Genomic DNA, 21,185 nt, shown 5'->3' on the forward strand with positions numbered 1-21,185 from the left:
GGCGATTGGGCGAGGTGCGGGGCGGGGGCGGGGCGGGTCGCTAGGGAGACGGCGGGGGGCGGGGCCGAGCGCGGCGGGGCGGGGCGGGGCGGGGCGGGGCGGGGCGGCCTCCATCTTACCGCCCGCCGCCGCGGCACAAAGGAGCGGCGCCGGCTGCACGGGGCCCTGCGGCGTGCCCGGTGCGTACGGTGGCGGCGGGCGGGCACCGCCCCCCGGGGCTGTACTGAGGGGCTGGGGCGGGCGAGGGGAGGCTGCCACCGGGAGGCTGGTACCGGGCGGGCGCTGCCACGCCGGTCCCCGGCTGGGGAAGGGCGAGCCCGCGGGCACCCCCGCCTCGGTACGGGCTGCCCGGCCCTACCGGGAGGGGAGGGGGGTGCGACCGTCAGAGCCGTCGGTGCTCGGCGGGGCTGGGGCTGGGCCCGGCTCTGCCCCCGCCACGGCTGGCTGCGGGCGCCCCGCCCGGAGGCCCCGGCGGCGGCCGCCTGGGAGGCGGCGGCAGGAAGCGGCGGGAACGCCCGTGCCGGTGGCGTGAGGCCGGAGCCCGCCGCCGGTCCGAGCAGCGCGGGGCGCTCGGCGGAGCTCCGGAGCCCTGCGGCGCTCGCGCGGCACCGGAGAGCCCGGATCCCCGCGCCGTCACCGCGCCCGGCGCTGATACCTGCGCGGAGCCAACGTCCCGTCCCGCGGAGCCGGGGCTCCTCCGGTAGAGCTCGGTGGGGCAGCGGCACGGCTCTGCCGGTGGTTCGCTGGTGGGGGCTGCCGGCCGTTACCCCCGCGTCAGGCACCCGTTCTCCTTTTAATCCTTTAGGTTGTGCCCTGCTGGTCGCTGTTGCTGTCTCGTGTGCCTTCGTTTTTATTCCTTTCTGAGTTGCTCTGCCTCTTAGCTCCTGGCGTGTAGCAGTAGGTGCAGTGCCCCTCCCGGGTAGGTTCCCAGGTGTTAATGCCTTATTCTTATTTTTATGTTCTGTTATTGCAAAACCTTGCTCTCAGAATTCACCCCAGCCCCACCGTTCATCTGGGTGCTCGGTCTGATCCCTCGGTATTCCTCTCCCTGAGGAGCTTTGGTCTGTGGGGAAGTGCAAGCATAAGAGCTGCTGTCTTCTAACTGTATTCAACCTTCCAGACACTTCACCGTTTTCTGAATGTTGATTTATTTTTCCCTTTTATGTTCATGTCAGCATCTGTGTTCTCTAATACAGGAGGCTTTTTTCCACTCTACAATGGTTTTGTCTTAGGTCTTTAACTTCTGCCTGTCCTTTGCCAGCAGTGCTGGTTTTCATTATTTTATTTTTTTTCTTGTGCTGATCACCAGTTCAGTTCTACTTTACTCATCGCTTTCTACATACCCATCTTGATCAGTGCCACGACACTGCTGTCCTATGAAGACCCACATGTGTTTGTCTCTGTGGTTATTCTCACCACCGACAAGCAATCTGAAATATCCTCTCAGCTTTTTGTCTACTGTTGGGCACGTGTTTCTGGCTGTGAATATTTTGAGGACCATGCGTTCTCAAAACTTGTCAATCGTTTTTGGGGGTTTAGGATGCTGTTGAGTGTGGTTTTTTAGGCAAAGAATTGATCTGTTCTTTGCTCTGATCTATATCTGGCCTCTTCTGTGAGTGCTTTTGCATATGTCTTTGTTCTCGTCTGCTGAAGCGCACTCAGCAAGAGTTCCTCTGTCCTGATGGCACCCGGTTGTCTGGTCCTTCCTTCAGGTAATTTCTGTTATTGCTTTGTACCCCAGTCTGCTATCTGTTCTCCTGTACAAGCCCAACTGAATAGGTTGTGTGTTTGTCCCGGTATATCTTTGTGTGTGCAGCGCAGATGTAGCTGTATGATCGCTGCTCACTGTCTCTCCCCTTCTCATCCAAACAGTCTCTTGAGATTCCTGCTAATTTCAAGTTTTCAGCATCTGCTTGCCATTACTTGCATAGGAAGCTCCTCCAGGATATTTTAATGCGGTGTTTTGGACCATGCACAATGCTTGTGATTATTCTTGCTATTGCTAATTGTTTTTTTAGCTCAGTCTCAATTTCTTACCTACTCTTACATTGCTAATTTCTCTAATTTATCTGTTCTACATGCTTTGTTTGTATTCAGGTATGATATCTTTTGTGTGCTTCTGGGCCGTATGGAGTCACTGGTTTCTGTCAGGTCTTTCAGTTTCTGTTTGGCTTACCTTGGGCTATATAGCATGGTGTTCAAGTGCAACACCTCCCATTAACTGCTTTGTTATTCTGCTCTCTGGCCTCTAAACAGAGCAGCTGATCCGTGGCTCTTAAACTCACTGTTACGACGCTCTATGCTTTTCTTAACTCTCCCTTTTAGAAGGGATATGATGTACATAACTTTTTTCCATAACTGCTGGCAGTCTGTCACGGTATGTTTTCAGTGTTTTCATATCAGAGGTTTTGGCTCTCAGCACATTTCACTTGCTGCGAGTCTCACGGGTGGACTGACAGACACTACTTGCAGTGTTTTGATACCTACCTACGCCTCTCATTGACATCTCTAATTCTGCCCATCAGGTGATATCGATGTCCATTTTCCTCAAGCTTTGGCTTGTTTGTTAAAAATTAAGGAGTAAAAAGATATTCATCAATTTAATGAGCGTGGCGGTCTGCCGTGGGATGCCTACTGACTTTTTACTATTTAGGGTTCTTCATTTAAGCTTCCTTTCACATTAGTATCTACCATAGCTAATAATGTGCACTGTATTATGAAACATCTCCTATGGGTATCTTAGATATTTGGTGATACTGTCATAAGGAGGAGGTCTTGGTGTACACTGCTAGGTTTGTCTGTCTGGACAGAGGCAGCAAATTAAAATACCATCACCTTATAGTGATTGAAGACAAGCTAATATGATAAAGCTTGTTGTGTTTTGCTTCACTGCCAATATGTTGAGTTCAGCATCTTCTAAGCTGTTTCGCTTTTGTTTTTTATCTCCTGAACATGATTGCTTGGACTTTGAATTCATTCCTTTCAAAACAGGGCAGGCACATGCGCTGCCCCGAGCCTTGCTGTCTTCCAAGTATGACATTAGGATCCCATTGTGTCATTTTGTGCCTTGCATTTCCCCATGTCCTGACAATATTTGTTTTCCCTTTCTGGTTTATATGCAGTGACTATGAACTTAGTATGTCCTGTCAGCAGCTTTGCCAGCATGATTTTTATTTCCTTTTCTATTCCTCATCATGTCCTTGAGGTTTAATACAAGTCAGCTGTTCACATATGACTCAGGCTTTGTTACTGACCAGTGCAGTGCCTACAGTTATCTGCTGCCATGATCTACTGCTGGTGTGGCCCATCTTGTGCTCTAGAAGTTTTTTTCAACTTTGCCATGAGATCTCTGTGTACTTGATAGGTCGTTTTGCCCATTCAGTAGGTGTACTTGTGTGCTCAAATTGAGGTGGGATACCACTCATCAGTCACTTACTGATGCGTGGTCATTGATCATAGTGACTTGCTGAACCCCCATTAGTGACAACACATCTGTCCTCTTCCTGATGCCTCTCTCCCCTTGAAGAAGCAGTAGTTTCTAAGTATGCAGAACTCCTGGAATTGCAGGTTTTTTTCCTTCCCTTCTAAGGCTTCTTGGCTGTAGGAAGCACTTTGCTTCTGCTTTAAGTTTCTGAATACCTTGGTGTCATACTTAACATGAAGAGAAGGACCAGCGTTGGGGATGTCTTGAGATGAAGTATTGGTGTGACTTTTTGGGTAGTTGTAGTGCATGTGCACTGACTGATTGGAAATAGTTTGAGTCGTAGGCTAGAGGACAGTCTGAAATGCAGATCAGAAGGCTGTGGCACTGGTGCACATTTTCTACCTTCTTGTAGGCAGTGGGACATGCAAGACGGCTTGGAAAAGAAAATCCAGCAAATACCTTGGTGCTTTTTTTTTCTTTCTAAAAGTAAAGATGCCTGCTGATGTGAAGAAAGCCCAGACTTCCTCACGGCTTTTAAAAATAAAGCTAATCTAATCGTAAATGAGAAATGATGCATGTCAGCTCTCTGGGAAATTCTGGTCAGTGTATCAGTACTGCAGTAAAAGGCTTAAAGGAAAAGACAAGACAAAGGTGAAGAACAGAAAGGTTTCACTCTGTTTAGAGGATTACCCCAGATACATTTGGTGAAATAGTAGTTTTGATAGTTGCACTTAGGAGAATTAAAGTTTAAGTATCTGAAACTCTTCAAGAAGTTACCAAAGAGAAGCACCAGATGACTGACTCCTGATACCATTACAGGCTTTTTAGAGAAGCACCAGATGACTGTGACTCCTGATACCATTACAGGCTTTTTTTTGAAAACTTCTTAAATTGTTTTTGAGTTTTTTGCCTACTTGATGTGCAATTGTAATGAAATAGGCACGTGTTTCCTTAAACCACTTGCGCACTGCCTTGTGCAACATGTACCTGGCCCTCTTCCTAACCCACGTGCACTTGTGTGGCTCTGCCGAGCAGTCCATCCCCTTCCTCCTCTTGGCCATGGGAGCTCTAAAACCCATTGGCCAACTGCCTCCAAGTTTCCTCATACAGTCCAGAAATTTAAAATACTATATCCCTATAAGTTTCATTGCAGAGGAAGGCTGCTGGACAGAGGGAAGTATCCCTGTTAATTCCTCAGGCTGCATGCCAAATGAGAGGCTGTGGGTGAGCCGTTACCGGCAGGAGCTCGGTGGAGGAGGTCTGTGAGGCCTGGTGCCGGCTGCTCGCAGATGTGCTTGTCACGTGTGGTCACCTGCCCAGCAGCATCTCTCCTGCACCACATTTGTACGGCAGACTTGTAACAAGGCAGAACCTAAGTCTGGGGAGAAATGAAGCTGTTCATGTATGTTTTCTCATTTTTCTCTTGAATGGGTCAGATGAGGGGTTTGAGTAACATTTCTAGAGCTGTGCATCAAGTTCTGCAGGCGTTAGCAGTCTCGGATCAAGGATTAAGCTTTCTCTTGAGTGCCTTCAAGGCAAGCTTGCTACCCTAGTGACCTGTGTGTTATATCTGACTCAAGAGCTGTCATTGCATTGGCTTACAGGAGGAGATGGTCAGAAGGACATCTTCATCTGTCCCTGGGCAGCCTGGAGCTCGGAGCAGCTCACAACTGCCTGCTTGCTGTGGCTGGCCAGGAAGGCTGTTCATCTGGCTTTCAGCTGCCACTGCTCAAAGATTGGTCCCTCCACTGATGCTACTTGAGTTAACAAGAAGTGAAAGTTTCTTCGTCCCGTTTCCTGCCATGTTGCTATTTTTTTTTGTGATGATAACCATTGTCATAAAGTGACAAATGTGGCGAGGCTGAGAATAGGAGGCTCTAGACACTGTCTGCTCTGCGCTTTGCTCTCAGAGGCAGTTGTCAGCCGACAAATGCAAGCTTCCAACTGAGGCATCACTGAATTTTTCAGCAATGTTATCAAAATTTTTCACACATCCTGTACTTCAGTGTGTTTTATGCATTCATAACAGCTTAGTCATACCATCTAGCTGGGCTCTTTTCTGTGGTCTAGAGCAGGAGACTCCTGCTTTGTACAGTTTGGTACCTAATCTTTCTCTGAAAACAAGCCCCAGTTTTGTGTTTCCCACATTTTCTTTCTCCTAAGACTAGCTTACGGAGAAGAAACAGTGCAACACTGGGATTTCGCCATTTCGGCTCAATTGCACAAAGTTGGTGGTTTGACAAGAACCTGACCCTGCTTTCATCAGTCCATGCCTGTAGCATCTTTCTGTAGCCAACAGTGTGTTTACTCTGCTGCTGTGCTGGCATAGCCCTAGATTTAGTTCCCATGGCAGGACTACTCTGTGTGACTGTGTTTGAACTGCTCAGTCCCTTGCTTTGTGCTTCGTAATCCTCTCAGTTTTTGTTAATGTATGAGGCGCTTTAAATATTTATCTTTGCGGTCGACTACAACGAACCAATCTCCACAATTCAAGAATACTTTTATTGATTAAGTTTCTGTCTCTGAATAATACAGGTAAAGCATTAACCTTTCTGATACGAATTAACATAATTTAGCATTTTTGCTGTTCCTCCACAATTCTGTACCTCTGCCTGGTACTCAAAACGCCTGTGTTTCCTTCCCAGTACTGTCTGTTGTGGAATTTCTTAGTGGCTTCTGACTCTTCTTTTTCCCCCCTCAAAATTTAGCAAAGTTCTTTATTGTTGATATCTGAAGCTTTAAGAGCAGCAAGGAAGATTGACCTGAATTAACTGAAGCCTCTGAATGAATGCCCATACCAAACCTATATGGTATATCTAATCCACTTTATTTAGGGTTTTATTTATTGGGCTTCTGTGTTTTCAGCTTGCAGGACTAGTGCTGCCTGGCCTCCACAGGGCACTAGTCTTACCTTCCAGCTGCTTCGGAGCAGTGCATTACGCTCTGCTCCTCGGGCACCTGCTGTGCCTGTACCGCTCTGCCACGTCAGCCTGCTGGAGGCAACCTTGTCAAACACCCCGGAGCTTTCAGATACTACAGTCTTTTTAAGATTGGTATCTCAAAAGTGCATTCACCTGCCTCAAAGCATGAGAGCAGGATCTTTCCTTCTTTCCTTGAATCTTGGTTTGAAATGAAAAATCATGACCCCTGGGAGGAGAACCTGGAAGTCATGTTCTGTTATTGATGCTTGTGCTGGAGAGTGTTTATACATTTGAAGTGTTAAAGCAAAATTAGCCTTTTCTAAAGGCATAGGAACAATTCCATCTAAATGATCATGAGAAATTTAGACCTCTGAGATGTGCAAGCTAGGAAGTGGTAATTACTTTGGTTTGTTTCAGAAGGCACTGCAGCAGAGCACTCTGATGCCTGGCGGCCCTGGGTGCTGCTCTGTCCCTGAGGCCAGGTTAGGCCAGGCTGGGTCAGGGTTCTCTTCCCCTTGCTGCTGGGTTTGCCAGGCCTGCTTTGGAGATGCTGGTTTAAGAGAGAAAGTAGAATTGGTTTAAAATCCATATCATAACTTTAAGTGTTCCTGTACCAGCTTGAAAACAGATTTAAAGGCAAAAAAAAATTAGTAGTCCAATGTACAGAGGACTATAAAATGTGACTTTGATAGCAAACCTACAGGGGAAAAAAAAACTGCTATTGGAATGTTTGTTAGAATTTTTCTTTCTCCTTTGACTGTTACCACACCAAGTCCAACAAGAAATCAGATTCCAAAGTAGTGTGTTTCTGGAGTTGCAGGGTTAAAGCCCAAATTTTTACGAAAGCCCAAATTTTTTACATAAGCCCTGTACAGCCCCACAACGGTTGACAAGCACTTGGGTAAGAGCTGGCAAGTTAGAAAAGTGATTTTTCCTTTTATGTGAAACAGGCACATTCAAGATCAGTCTGCTTTTGTTTTAGGATGCTTTTACTATGACTACTAAGAAACCACATGACTGCATCAATGGCTTTGTACTGCAAATGGTGACATGTTGGGTGACAGTAAATGCTGTTTCCCATAGTGTTATCCTCCAGGATATTTTTAAAGAAAATAATTGTGTTAGGGTTTTGCTTCAGATTCTACAAAATGTTTAGCTACTACACACAGAAGAATCAACACAGAATTTACTTGTTCCTCCTGAAGCCTGCAGTCCAGTTCTGCATCTGCTTGGTCACTGCTGTGGGCACTAAGTAGCTTCTGCTCTTCAGTTGCTAAAGTCTTCCAGCTGGGAGGTCTGCATCTAACCTCAATATGATATCCTGAGAAAATCTCAATTTCACATTACAATTGTATTTAATTTGCTGGGAATTCTTGTTGTTTTTCTTACCTACCCTAACCATTTCAAAGTTGTCATCTTCTCCATGTTATTAGCTTATATTTGCAAAACAGGACTTTCCCCCCTATTATTCTATGTCTGGGTTACAGCAGTTCAGAGCTGTGTCTCCTTCTCTTGTAGTTTGAACTCTTTCATCTAACTGGCATCACGAATGTTTCAATCCCTTCCTTTTTAGGAGCATAATTTTTCTGGAAAAGAAATGCTGAGGGAATATTTCTAATTATTTTATCTCCTTAATAGGAAATTGCTGCCTAAAACTTAGTTTAGCTCTTGAAAGGCTATCAACTTTACTGTATCACTGATGGAGCATCTGCATTATGCTGCTCTTAAGAGAAGAAAACACTGCTCTCACTTGTGATAGTGGCAGGAGCTGGAGAAGTGGTTCCAGTAGCTGAAACAGTCTTTACTCATTTGTGTATAAAGTTTTTTTGTTTTCTTGGCAAAGTACTCCATTTCATGGAAAGGAGAGGCTTTTTTCCATCATGAGGCACTATTATGGTTGGCTGTAACTGAATATTTCAGGGGATGAATCACTGATTCTTGGGCTGTGTATTACAGAGAAAATGAGACTGATGCCACCTCCAGCTGCCTTCTCCATGGGTGTGCTCCATCAGATGATTGAGAGGAGGCCTCTTGGGGGTGGGCTTGCCATTGGTGCCACCAGGCACATCTAGATCCACTCGAATAGTATTCAGTTCAATGGCTGATGAGTTTTTGTTTTCCCCCATTGGACTTCCAGAGCTGTGGCAGGCTGGTCAGTTCACACAGCTTGTTGATCCTTTGTGTATCCAGGAATGTTTCGGCCATTCAGGAGACCGGCGCAGTCCGGAGGGTGGCTGCGGTAAGGGGATCAGTCCCAAAGGCTGGTGGGGATGAGCAGTGGCCCCAAAAGCTGCTGTGGGCTTCAGCTGTGCCCAGTGGCTGCTTTCATCCCACTCAAGTGGTCAAATGGCTTCTGAGTGGCTTGCTTAGGGCAGGAGGCCGCTGCCTCCTGGCTGGACCTGCAAGCAAGCCTGGGTGGCAGGGATGTGGGCTGCCACGTGTGATGATGCCGGTGAGAGAAATTGTAGTGCCAGTTTTTTACAGAGCAAAAAAAATCTTTGATATGTGTTTGGCAACTTAGTAGTCCTGCATCCCAAAACAACATGTGATGGTCAATATTGAGAGTGAAAGGATGCCCTCTTGCTGAGAAACAAGTACCGGCTACTGCCTTTACCTCTTCTTGTACTTAAACTTACTTTGATGTACCACTTAAAGTTATCGTTTCTATAAATGTGGCTGCTTTTGTGAACACCTTTTATGGTCTTATCACTTCATAAATTTGTCAGAGAATGTTCTTCAGGCAAATGGGAAACTGGTATGGATAGGGCTTTCTAGCATCTATGTTTGAGTCGCCTAACATTGAGCTAATAGTGGGGAAAGCAGGACAGCTTTTAACACGGAGAGCCTGCCCTCTTCATATTGTAGCTCAATCACTGCTGGTAGTTTCATGCACAGTCACTTCATCTGAACACTTTCAGTTCTAGTTTGACTTGCACAAGCTGTTTCAGAAAATGGCATTCCCGTGATGTTGGGGTAGCTCAGACAAGAGGCAACAGGTTTCTGTTCCTGTGCCTTCCTGGGAGTCTTGTTCTAGTTCTTGTGCTGTTGCTGAGGTGGATCTTAGTTGTTAGCTCATGACGGTTTGGGGTTAAAGAGTGTTTTGATTTTATCTCCAAAGCTATGCTCTTGGGGAGTTTGGTATCGTTTCTAACACAATGGGTCACAGCATTATAATGGAACGTGGCTATGTTTTAAAAGCAGTTGCACAGGCTATTAGCTATGTAACTACTGAAAAAATATAAATGGCTTATGAGAGATTAATTCTCTTCCTTTGCTGTGTTTTGACAGGAAAACACACATGCAGTCTGTCTCAGGAGATTGAGCTGCTGACACTGGGGCGAGTACTCTAGGAGAAAGCCTATTTATCTCTAATCCCATGCTCGTACCCATGCTTCTCTTCAAGGATCCACTGCCAGATAAGAGGGTGGGCTTATCTTGGCCTACCTCAGTACTGCTGTTGTGCTATTCTTGGTTTTGTTTCTCAAATTTTGTTTTTACATAGTCATAAACAAATACATACTTTTCTATTCCCACAATATCTCCAAGTAGACTGCTAAATATTTCTGAGTAAAAAACTACTTTTGTGTCCAGGAATTCTTGAGAGCAGGTATTTCCTAAGGTTAGGTTTGAAGTTAAATTTTCAGTCTCAAAATTTTCATGTATATATGAGACTTTCACCTCTCATTGAAAAAGACAATGTATTTCATCCTTCAAGATGTGCGAAACACTTTTTGTCATGTTGCAGGTTCTGTCACTAAGGTCTCAGGGTCTGGACAGAAGCAGGATTGATCATCCTTAAAACTTGTTTGTCTTCTTACAGAAGTGAATAAAATGAAACCTCAGAAATGTCAATTGCATTTGAGTTGTAAAGTGTTTTTTTCAAAATTCTTCCAAAAGTGTTGGTGTTTATCGATTTTTAGAAATGCCTTTTTCTCATGTGAAAATATAGTCTGTACGATGAGCTCTCTCCTTTACTGGCTTTACTTCTGTTCTCTTGCATTAGTGGCACTTTATCCCTGACAGGCATGCATGTCACAGATGTGCGGAGCTCAGTCCTCTTTATTTCAACAGCAACACAGCTACCAGTGGCCTAATACTAAGCTCACGGTTGATTATAATGTTGTAAATTTTCCCTTAAATATGCTAGCTCAAATGCAACCTTGAACACCACTGTTTGAAAGGATTTTTTTTTCCTTTGCACTTCAGAACCTCTCTTCCTCTAGCTTATGGGCTATTTAATACCTCAGTTCTTGAGGCATGGAAATAAGCTCCTTGTTGGTTACTTACTCTCATGTACAAGTGGATGCTGTCAAACTCAGCTGTTTACTAGACAAGGGGAGTGTATCCCGTCATTGCACAGAATCACAGAATATCCCAAGTTGGAAGGGACCCATGAGGACTGTTGAGTCCAGCTGCTAAAAAGTCTCTTTTATCTAACCACCTTCTACAGCGTACTTGCTTTGATTTCCTGCTGTCCCTAGCCTACATGAGGGTGATCTGGGCCAGGTAATGCTGCGGCTCTTCCCCCAGCAAGCAGTAATCTGCAGCAGGGTATCGGTCACCGCTCTGCGCTTGCTGTGGTGTCTGGTGCCTCGGCTGTAGCAACAGATTGGGGTTTCCGTAGCTGTGTCTGGTCCTTAAGCTGGTAGGTGGCAAACTGGTTTTGGAGCTGAGAGAGAACTTCCCCCGTAAGGGCTGACTGCAGCTGAAAATAACAGCATGACTTGATGTCATTGCGGCTGTGGAGAGGAGGAGGAACATGTCTGTCTGGGAGGCAGTCTCTAAATGAATTGTTCTTTCTTTTCTCTGTTTTCAGGGACTCTCTGGCATAGCTCCTAAAAGCAAAAGCAGTTTACTGTAATAACTCACTGCCCATGATAAAAGCATATATACTGCTGTTTTTCGGATACAAATGCATTTGTGCCCTGAAGAAATACAGTCTATTTCTGCTACAGTGCTTTATGAGCAAGCCCAATTGTTCCTGAACCAAACACACTTAAAGGTGAGTTGATTGTAATCACTTGTGTTTTTGTTTTTTAATCATGCGTAATGTTGCCAGGCGGAAAACCCAGGTCTCAGTAATCAGTTTTGATCTTGACATCTTTATTTTTGTTTCCTTTGGTAGGCTTCTGATCATTGCTGATCCCTAAAACACAGTTTTTTCATACTCATTTTGACAGGGTTTGACAAAGTAGATTTACTGTGTTAACATTTTTATGTTATGGAACAATCTTTACACAATCTCTACAGATTCGTAATCCATAACGCTAATAATGCAGAACACTAATAATGCAGTTCTGAACTTCAGTATTGTGTTATTAAAACACCCTTAAATTATTTGGATACCTAAATACATTTTTTTTCTAGGAAGGCATATTTTACATTTAGTGTAACGAGTTATTCCTTAAAATAGGTGAGGTTTTCTTAGCTGTGCTTGTTTTCTATGGTGGGGTGGGTTTTTTTGCTTACTTTCAAAAGTCATTTGAACCAGTCTGGCTGTGATCTTACACAATTTTGCTTGCGTTCTATGCAGTCTCTATTGGCACCCTTAAGTCTACAGTTTACTTTCTGACTGGGGAGGTAACAGCTGTCTTGGCTTGGGTGGAAAAGCTACTGAGCCTGCTGTCCCACCTCTTGCTGTGGTCAAACTGCTTAGAGAATAAGGCAAGCATGCTGTGATACTGAAACCATGTTAATGATTGGCGGTTTAGAAGTTTCTTGAACCGGAAGTCAAGATCTTGTATTTATGACATTTAATATCACTTGATGGGCTTAGTTTTCCTAGTTACCCTTCAGTTACCTTAATACTGAACTTTTCAGTATACTGAAGGTAATGTACTTAAAACATATAGAAGAGTCTGGGAGCTTCTTTGAAGTGCTTTTTCAGTGACAGCTTTCCATTCAAATACTTGATGTTATGCTTACTCCTACGACTGGTGTCTGGCTTCCCAAATAATATTGTCATAATCTTGCCCCAGATGGCAGCAGCAACGGCACGATTGCCTGTTGGCTGAAGTGCTAAGGGGCCTTTTGTGTTTGAAAGGCTGTAATTGCCTTCAACTTTCTTTTAGTTTTATGCTGCTACATGCTTGCTATATAATTTTAAAACAGTAATAACCTGATATTCATCATTCTAGCTTACATGTTAATGCATGTTATTGTTTTAAAAAAAATTAGTCTTGAAAGTAACTTATTTATCCTGACATGCTTGGAGTACCTAAGCAGTGAAAAGATGTTTTTAGTAAGGCTTTATTTTAGTTGAGTTTTTATATAATGTTATATAGAAGTATACCCTATGGCTTGAAAAATAACTTTGTGGTCAGGTAGTGTTTCGAATACTCTTGATCTTGCTAGTGTTCTTGATTCAATGATGTGTAGGGACTGTACTACAATCATAGTTACTACGGGGCCTGTATTCTATCCAAATCCTTTCAATTAAGAATGCAAGAATGACTGAATTATTCTTGATTCTCAAAAATGGAAGACTGACTTTGTGCTGGAACTGAAAAATCATCCAACTTGCACAGAAAACACCCCTCTACAAATCTCAGATTTGTAGGCATTAAAGTGGTGCTTGTAATACTTACTTTGGGGTCAGTACTTGGTGCATCTTTGAGGATCCAATTGATGTAAGCACGTTCTGAAAAAATGTTTACACACAGGTGGACTAAACACTTGGTTCACTGCTAAATCTATATTTTGCTGTGATAGGCCAAAACTGTATGTTTAGTTCTGTAGAACTTCATCTATCTTGTAGAATCTGTCTGGAAATCATGTTGAATATTCCTGGTGTGAAATGAGATTCTTAAATGTGCAGCCGTTAGCTGAGTAGCCTGAACAGTATGTGTCTATAGACAACAAAGAAAATGAAACTGATTTGTTAGTACTTAAAGGGTGGTAGTGCACTAGTTTAAGGACAAAGCTGTACCTCTGTAGCCAAAAAATGGAAAATAACAGGTTGTATAAAAATGAAAGGGGCAGGGGGAGCAGCCTACTTAACCAGTGAACTTCCTGCTCTTCCTCATCCATCCTTTTTCCCTACCCCAGCAGACTTCAGATGCAAACGGTATGTTTCCAAGGTGTTTTCCTAGGTACAACAAGACTAGTTCTGTTCAATGTGAGAACTCTAATATTCATTAGAAGTAGTAACACTGACTCTTGTTTTGGGTTTGCTTTTTCAGACCTCCTTCTGGATGACCAATGTGTATTTTAACCAATTATATCGGAAACTAAGCCTTCAACTTCCTATTCATTCCAGCTGATAACAACGCATATAATGCAAACACAGTTCACAGGATCACACAAACATTACTCTTAAAACTTCCTAGATGATTGTAGTTGCTTTCCTTGTGTTCTATGCTAGCAGAAGCCTTTTTCAAGGTTTACTGTTGACTCTAGAGCGCCACGTTCCCCGTTTACTTGGAGCTTTGGGGGCTTGCAATATGGGAAACTCATGTGTTTGCCGTGATGACAGTGGAGCAGAAGACAACGTGGAATCTCAGAATCGACAAACAGAGAGCAGTAGAGTACGTGTACCTGAAGCAAGAAGCCACCCAAGGGACCCTGTCCGGCCACCTAGGAGGGGTCGAGGGCCTCATGAACCAAGAAGGAAAAAACAGAATGTGGATGGGCTAGTACTTGACACACTGGCTGTAATTCGGACGTTAGTAGATAAGTAAGTACCACCTCAAGGAATAATTCAACATGAATGAAAAATACAATGTTCTTGTCTCCTCTCAAACTGACTCCATCCTCTCACCGATCTGCACCTGGCCCTCCCTGAAGCAGCAGCGTGTTTCCATCTGGAGGCTTAGGAGAGCAGCACCTTTCCTAGGTAATAGACGTAGCTCCTGAGCGTCCAGGTACAGACTCTTGCAGGAGCTGAGAAGCTTTCTCACAGTTCCTGTGCGGGCCTACACCCAGATGGGATGAGGAGTGGGCTCAGTATTGCTTGCCTGGCATAGAAATACAGCTTAGGAAGCAAAGAATCTTCCAGAGCTTGAGCACTTAAGTCTTAAAAACTTTGCTTAACAATCAATTTTTGCTTTCAGGCTGTATTTACTACTTGGGAAATAGTTAAGTAAAACTGAGAGCTATGATCTTTGTTAGTTTGCGTAAACAGACTGAGGTTTTCTTTCTGCCTGTAAGTCTACTTCTTAAAGACTGCACGTTGTGACTGTTCAGCTTATGATCCTAATACTGCATTCCTTGCATGCTCGAAGCATCCACTGAGGGCATGTGGGATATTTATGGATAGATCCTTCTTCTAGTGTTGTTTTTTCTTTTGCATGCCTTTTTACAGACCGCTATAAAAGGACCTCAAAATGAAGGATTAAGGTAGCTCATCGCTCTTGGGTTACGTGCAGGTTAGGAACCAGAAAGGCTGCAACAGAAAGAAAAACACTCCTGTAGCTTTGGAACGGGGTTAAATTTAAGTTGGATGAGGCTCAGGACAAAATGAGCCATGATTCATATACCTGTGTCCTTGTTCTTGAATATGCCTGCAGAGGAGGAGTTTGCCTTGCCTTCCTGTTGTGAAATGCTTTAAATGAAAATACCAGGACTTTTTTTCCTGAAAACTTAAACTTAACAGTGAGTGTGTATGTTTTGGGATTCTGGTTGTGTGTGGTTGGGGTTTATTTTATTTTTTATCTTATTGTTGGTCTGTCTTCAAACCATTAAGTTAAAACTGTGCAAAAATTTTGAAAGCCTTTTCCCAATTTCACATGCCTTTCCCTTTCAGCAAAGTTCTCCTTAAGCTGCTTCACAGCATTTTTGTGCGTAGTGGATTCTGCTGGTCTTGCAAACAATTCTGTAATCTTGTAAGCACTTCGCTTTGATACTGAACAATAATAAGCATAGTTATGTCACTGATCCTAGAGTCTTATTTCATACAAATTCTTGAAGATACGGCTTTTTTATATTAACTCAGTGAAATACTTCCTTAGACTCTCATAATTGTGTAGGTTGGAAGGGACTCCAGAAGTTCAGCTACTCCAGCCTCCTGCTTAAAACCCAGCTCCAGTTAGAGCAGGTGACTTAGGCCACTTCAAGCACTGAATGTTTCCAGAAAATCTCAATTTTCTACCCTTCTTTGGGTCCCTGTTCCAGTGTACCCTGACCCCCCTAATGGTTTAAATAAATCTTCTGCTAGTATACCATGTTCTTAACTATCATAGCAGCCCTCTGCTCGACACACTCCATTATAGCGATGCCTTCTTCATACTGGGGAGCCCAAAAATGGGCACAGTACTCCAGATGCCATCTCATAAGCACCACATGGCTATAGTGGTATATTGGTTGCCCTTGCTTAACGTTAAGGCTCTTGATAAGACACATCTGGTCTTACAACATGGCCAAATAGTACAAGGTCTTGCAGACTCTCTTCTGTATGACAGAGACCAATGGCTGTGAAGAATGGGGGAGCCTCTTCATGAGGCAAATTATCTAAATGTTTCTGAAAAAGAGCTTAAGGAACCTTCCTGTGAGACTTCAAGATAATGATGGCCCTTTTTAGGTTAATAGGAATAAACAGTGTGGGGAGGGAGGAGGGATCCATTTCTGGAGACTTTATTTTTTTTCTGTGTGAGTCTGTAGGGATAAGTATGTGCCATTATCACCTGTTCCCCCTAGAGCTGGATTTTTTTTGGAAACACTAAAACTGAAACAGAAGGAGATGGTAGGGAAAATGACAAACTTCATGTCAAAAACCATCCCCAGATAAATTAAAACGGAAACATGTCAGTAACAGTAAGTTGGAAATACAGACTTCAGTGTGATAAGACAGATGTAAAGAGACAAAGATATGAGTCTGGAGAATGGAAGGCAAAACCCTTTTTTTAATTCTTCCATGAAAATACATGGGGATGCTCTGAGATAAATTGTAGATTACTTTATTGTACTGTGATCTACAATGAACCATTGCTTTCCTTGTTTATTGCTTGAGATTTAAAAAAAAAAACAATCTGGACCCAAAGTATATGGTGATTACTTTTTGTTCCTCTTGTCTAGAGATCTCCTTTCTAGAAAGAAAGGAGTGAAGTTTCATTTCCTAGCCTCAAAAGAATAAATACTAATTTTTGGAGTTTATCCTAAGTGGTGCTTCACAAATCGAGATGTTGGCAAAATTACTTTGTTTTGTTTCCAAATACAAGGAAGGTGGGTGCTGCAAGAGATGTTTAGAAATTCAGTGGTTAAAATCATAAGTGAATTGAACAAGACTCCTTTGCTCAGTGCTAGTACTGTTAACACCTGCTATGCATAAGAGAACCAGGAAATCTTGCTGATAAAAATGTCATTCTTTTTATCACAGCCTTTACTTGCAGTCTGTGGTGTTGTTTTTCTTTCTTTCAAGAGTCTTAACTGTTTTTCTCGAGATAATTTGGCTTGCATCATTGCACTACTTTTTCCTGCTGGTGAGATAAGTTTCCAGATGGAAGGTGAAGAGATGCTTGGGGGGGGGGGGAGGGGGGGAGAAAAAAATGTTTAAAATGTTAAAGCAATATGAAAGTGTAAAGTTTCACATTTGCATTTTCTTGTGGAAATAATGACTAGAGATTGTTAAGAGGTTTTGGTAAGAAAAGCATGCTTTTTTTATCCTATAATCACTCAAACCTGAGATTTTTCTATAATTCCTCCAAAGTAGGTAGCTTTGTTATCTGTATAATTAACCTGTGTTGAAACTTTCTAAAATTGATCAGTGTTTAGTATTTCTAGTTTCATTTCAAAGATCAATGTAATTGATTTTGGAACACATCATTCTGAACCTGGGATTAGTTCATAATGCTTAAGTAGCACTGAGCAAAGCGTTTAGGATATGCTGCTGCATAAACCTTTCTGGTACTGGAGATACCTAGTGAATAGAGTTTTGGAGCCCTTGCATTAGGTACTTATTTTAATAACAGTTCCTGCTCAAGTAAGAGGACCTGACAATAGGTTCCTGCCCGTGCCCTAGCAAACCAAATTGAGAAACTAATCTAATGGATTTTTCTTTTTTTTGTTTCCTATGTTGCAAAAGGAATTGCATTAAATGTCCTCTGTTAAACTGTCTTAATGATTTCCTACTGCTCCTGTTAATGAGTTTGTAGTGTATGATGCTGCTAGATAGCATGCTTTTCAGTTTAGGGGGAAAAGTCAGCAATGTTCCTAGAAAAAGTATCTTTATGGTGTGTCCCTTGTACACTGCTCTTGGTATGCTTCCTGACCTCTGAAATGGTCTCTTGTTACATATTCTGAGGAACTTTGCTGATGAATAGCAGTAAGTCTAAGCATTACGTTTAGCTTTTAGACATTTGAGTATGGATAACAATTTCATATATCAGCTATTGTAGATAGGCGGATGTTGACTAAGCCAGAAAAAGGCTTAAATCCTATCTTTGTTTTGGATCTGAAAATAGCATTAGCACTTTGCTGCCCATGTAACTTTCTCTTCGTTAAATATTTACTGGATTAATTTTCTGTCTGTGTATTACATTGGTTGTGCATAAATTTGACCTGTGTAATATCTCTTTCAGTGACCAGGAGCCTCCTTATTCAATGATCACGTTGCATGAAATGGCAGAAACAGGTATCAAGGCACTGTGTTGGGCATTTCAGTTGTGACTCCAAAGGAAAAAACAGCACTGTTTTCTTTGCAAAATAACTGTACTTCTAGCATGTATTTTATCAATTTGCTGTAGCTCTAGGGACTCTAACTCCAAAATGTAATTCTGTCCTTCTGAAGAATCACAGAGCTGATGGTATCTGAGTTTTTTGAACTCAGTTACCCTTCCTACATGAGCTCTCTAGAAGGAGCCAACTGGCTCCCAAGCACACTGTAATAGCATTAAACCACAAGCCACAAAGAATTTGTCTGCACTAGGGCAGAACCAGCCCATATATGTAGACATGGCTTAAACCCTTAGTTTCAGTGTTGCTAAACAGTACTTCCTTTAATAGTACATACCTCTTGTCTAGGGTTTTTATTGTCCTTAGACCTCTGTTTTATTGATGTACTTGTTCAAACTCTGTGCCCAAGTTCTTCTGTAAGCCAAGCTGTGTCCTTATGAGGGTTGCTTTACCTCTGGTATGGTAGGTGCAACTCACCCAACTCAAGACCTCCACCAGAATTCTGGTGGATATTAATAGAATTGGTATTGGTACCAGAAAATGTTACTGTATTAAAATAAGTTAACCTCACTAACTATTACAGCAATTAAGTAAAGTTTTTTGGGGTAATGTGCTAACAAATTTCAATACTTTGTTTTGTATTTACTTGTCATTGTAGAAGGGAACACTAAGTCTCTTCTAACCTCACTCACTTGTATGCAGATGCAGACTCAATTACCTCCGATTTTACTCCTAATGCAGCTTTTGTTCTTGTAAATCCAAATCTGTTTACTTTTTTAGTAGTTAAGTAGTTTAACATCTGTAAGTAAACAACAATTTGTATATAAGTAGAAGGCCTTGTCTACTCATTAAACTGAGAGCTGTTCAGTTTGAGAAGAGATTTTCTTTGGAAGTCCAGGCATAGGACAAGCTAATGCAGTTCCTCCAAGGTCTTGTGTTACTTGAGGGAATTCAGGAAGGATGTTCTTTCTCCTGACCAGTAGTATCTTCTTCAGTGTAATCATGAGTGTAGCATTCAACACTTAGAGTTGATGTTGCACACTGAACTCCTGAGTTACTACACAGGAGCAAAGTGCTTGTCCATAATTGTCATGAGTGTGTCTTCCTAATTCTAGTGGAAACTGAAGTATTCTCTGGCTTGGGCAGGACTGTTCTCCAAACAAAGTTGTATACCGTTGCCTAAGCTGTTGTAAACTTCTTTCTCCCCTTGAAATTAAACTTCCAAACTACTGCAAACTAAAACATTGATGCGAAATGTAAAGCATTTTTCCTAGTTCTTTTGGAATCACTGGGTAATTTTAATGATTGAAAACTTAAATTTAAATTTGCTGATGTATATTGAACACTTCAGAATTGCAGTGTTAATTCTAAATGTTACTTCTGTTTTGTGGTTGACAGATGAAGGCTGGTTGGAAGTTGTCCAGTCTTTAATTAGAGTTATTCCACTAGAAGATCCACTGGGACCAGCTGTTATAACGCTACTACTTGATGAATGTCCGTTGCCAACAAAAGTAAGTTGAAGCAGTATGTGTTTATCTGCAACTGAATTTCAGTTATTCATGGTTGCCACTTCATGATAGCTTCTGGGTGGGTTTAATCAGTGATACAAGACTGTTAGCCATTCTGAAAATGGGTGTAACATGTAACTTGGAGTAATTTGTGGTGGCTTGTTATCTAATTGGTATTTAACGCTAGAAGCAGTGTACAGGAAAGTGAAAAGGCAGTGGTCCCCAGGGAAAAATGAGGCATTTGGTCCTTGGTTGCTTTCATTGCTCTCCTCTCCTGCCATGTGGTATGCATACTGTACAATAAATGTGTATGGATGCTGCAAAAGCAGGACAAGTTCTGCTGATTTTGCTCAAGTTCTGAAAGATGCATATGCACAAGTCACTGTTCAGTTGTTATTCCTTCCCTGCTATGTGCAGTGAATGCAATGTAACTGGGTGTCTGATGTTAAATGACATTTTAACTATGTTATGGTAGGTGCAACCCACCCAAAAGGAGTGAGTTCTAGGGCACTTAAAGCTGATTAGGTAACAATACTGTCATAGCTGCTGAATGAAAACCAAGCAAAGACAATAGCAAAATCCTCTTCCTATAGGAGCTTGTATGTCCAAAAGTATCCTATAGTTGTTGATCTAACATCTTAAATGGCCAACAATCTATTGGCAATTTTAAAGTTACAACTCTTGGGAATATTGAACTTCTAGTCCTATCTTTATTATATTTTTATCTTAGGTAACATCCTATGTTGCCTCTAATGTGATGGTGATTTTAGTAATATATTGTAAAAAATAACTTGTAGTATATTGGGGAAAACTGTGTGTCAGCGATGTTGAAAAGATTTTCTTTTTCAGGATGCATTACAGAAGTTAACTGAAATACTAAACTTAAGTGGAGCTGCTGCTTGTCAGGATGCTTGTCACCCTGCCAAACATCGGAATACAACTGCAGTACTGGGCTGTTTAGCAGAGAAGTTAGCAGGTAAAGTCATGGGTTTATTCTGAAAGCTTGCTGAGTGCCTATTGTTTTAGCACCCATGGTGCAGACTACTTCAGAAATGTTTTTTAGAACTGAATAATGTTCTGCATGTGGGGGGATGGTTTGTCTGACAGGTGTGACCAATTCTACTCCTTAATTCAAATAGTCAGATTCAGCCAACAGTCACTAGTTTGGGTCTGAATTTACAATCCCAGATGGTTAAAAAGATAATTACTTTGGTTAGCAATTTGAAATGCATATGTTTGTGCATCGACACTTATGCTTACGATATATGGTTTAGCATTGGTAATTGGTCTTTTCTCAAGATCTAGTCTGGCCCTTTGAGAATTGCTGTGAAAACCATAGTTCTTTGCTGATCTAATACTCCTGCTCATTGACTAGTCTTAGAGGCAGTGTAGAAAGAAAAATGCTGTTGCTGCTAAGCATGTGTTTTATTGTAGTTAGCTGAAAAGATTCACTGCTGTTATTTAGAATCCCAGCAGTGATATTTTAAAGAGACTTCATATTTTTCATATAGAACACTTTATGCCCTGTTACTTTCTAGTACCCTGCTGGAAACTGATGATTACACTTCCTTCCTGCTGATGGTCATCTTTCTATGTAGTTTTTAGCGCCTCTTCTGAAAGTGGACAGGAAAAAGAAACAAAAAAAGTGATTGTTCGGTATCACCTAATGGTTCTTAAAAACATAATTTTAGTATTTCTGTCAAAGTAAAGAACAAGGACAGGAAA

At 42.3% G+C, this 21,185-nt stretch overlaps 1 protein-coding gene across 1 annotated transcript in view; it reads left to right on the plus strand.

Moving 5' to 3' along the window:
* Positions 1-129: 129 nt before the first annotated feature.
* The window catches only part of RSPRY1 (ring finger and SPRY domain containing 1), a 38,481-nt gene continuing 17,425 nt past the window's right edge, over positions 130-21,185 (plus strand). The window contains exons 1-6 of the mRNA XM_035337023.1: positions 130-179; positions 11,162-11,347; positions 13,527-14,020; positions 17,859-17,911; positions 19,351-19,463; positions 20,310-20,436. Coding sequence (XP_035192914.1) covers positions 13,674-14,020; positions 17,859-17,911; positions 19,351-19,463; positions 20,310-20,436 — 640 coding nt within the window. The 5' untranslated portion in view covers positions 130-179; positions 11,162-11,347; positions 13,527-13,673. The remainder of the gene's footprint in view (positions 180-11,161; positions 11,348-13,526; positions 14,021-17,858; positions 17,912-19,350; positions 19,464-20,309; positions 20,437-21,185) is intronic.

The sequence above is a fragment of the Oxyura jamaicensis genome, chromosome 11 (assembly GCF_011077185.1).
Source record: "Oxyura jamaicensis isolate SHBP4307 breed ruddy duck chromosome 11, BPBGC_Ojam_1.0, whole genome shotgun sequence".
Taxonomy (NCBI): domain Eukaryota; kingdom Metazoa; phylum Chordata; class Aves; order Anseriformes; family Anatidae; genus Oxyura; species Oxyura jamaicensis.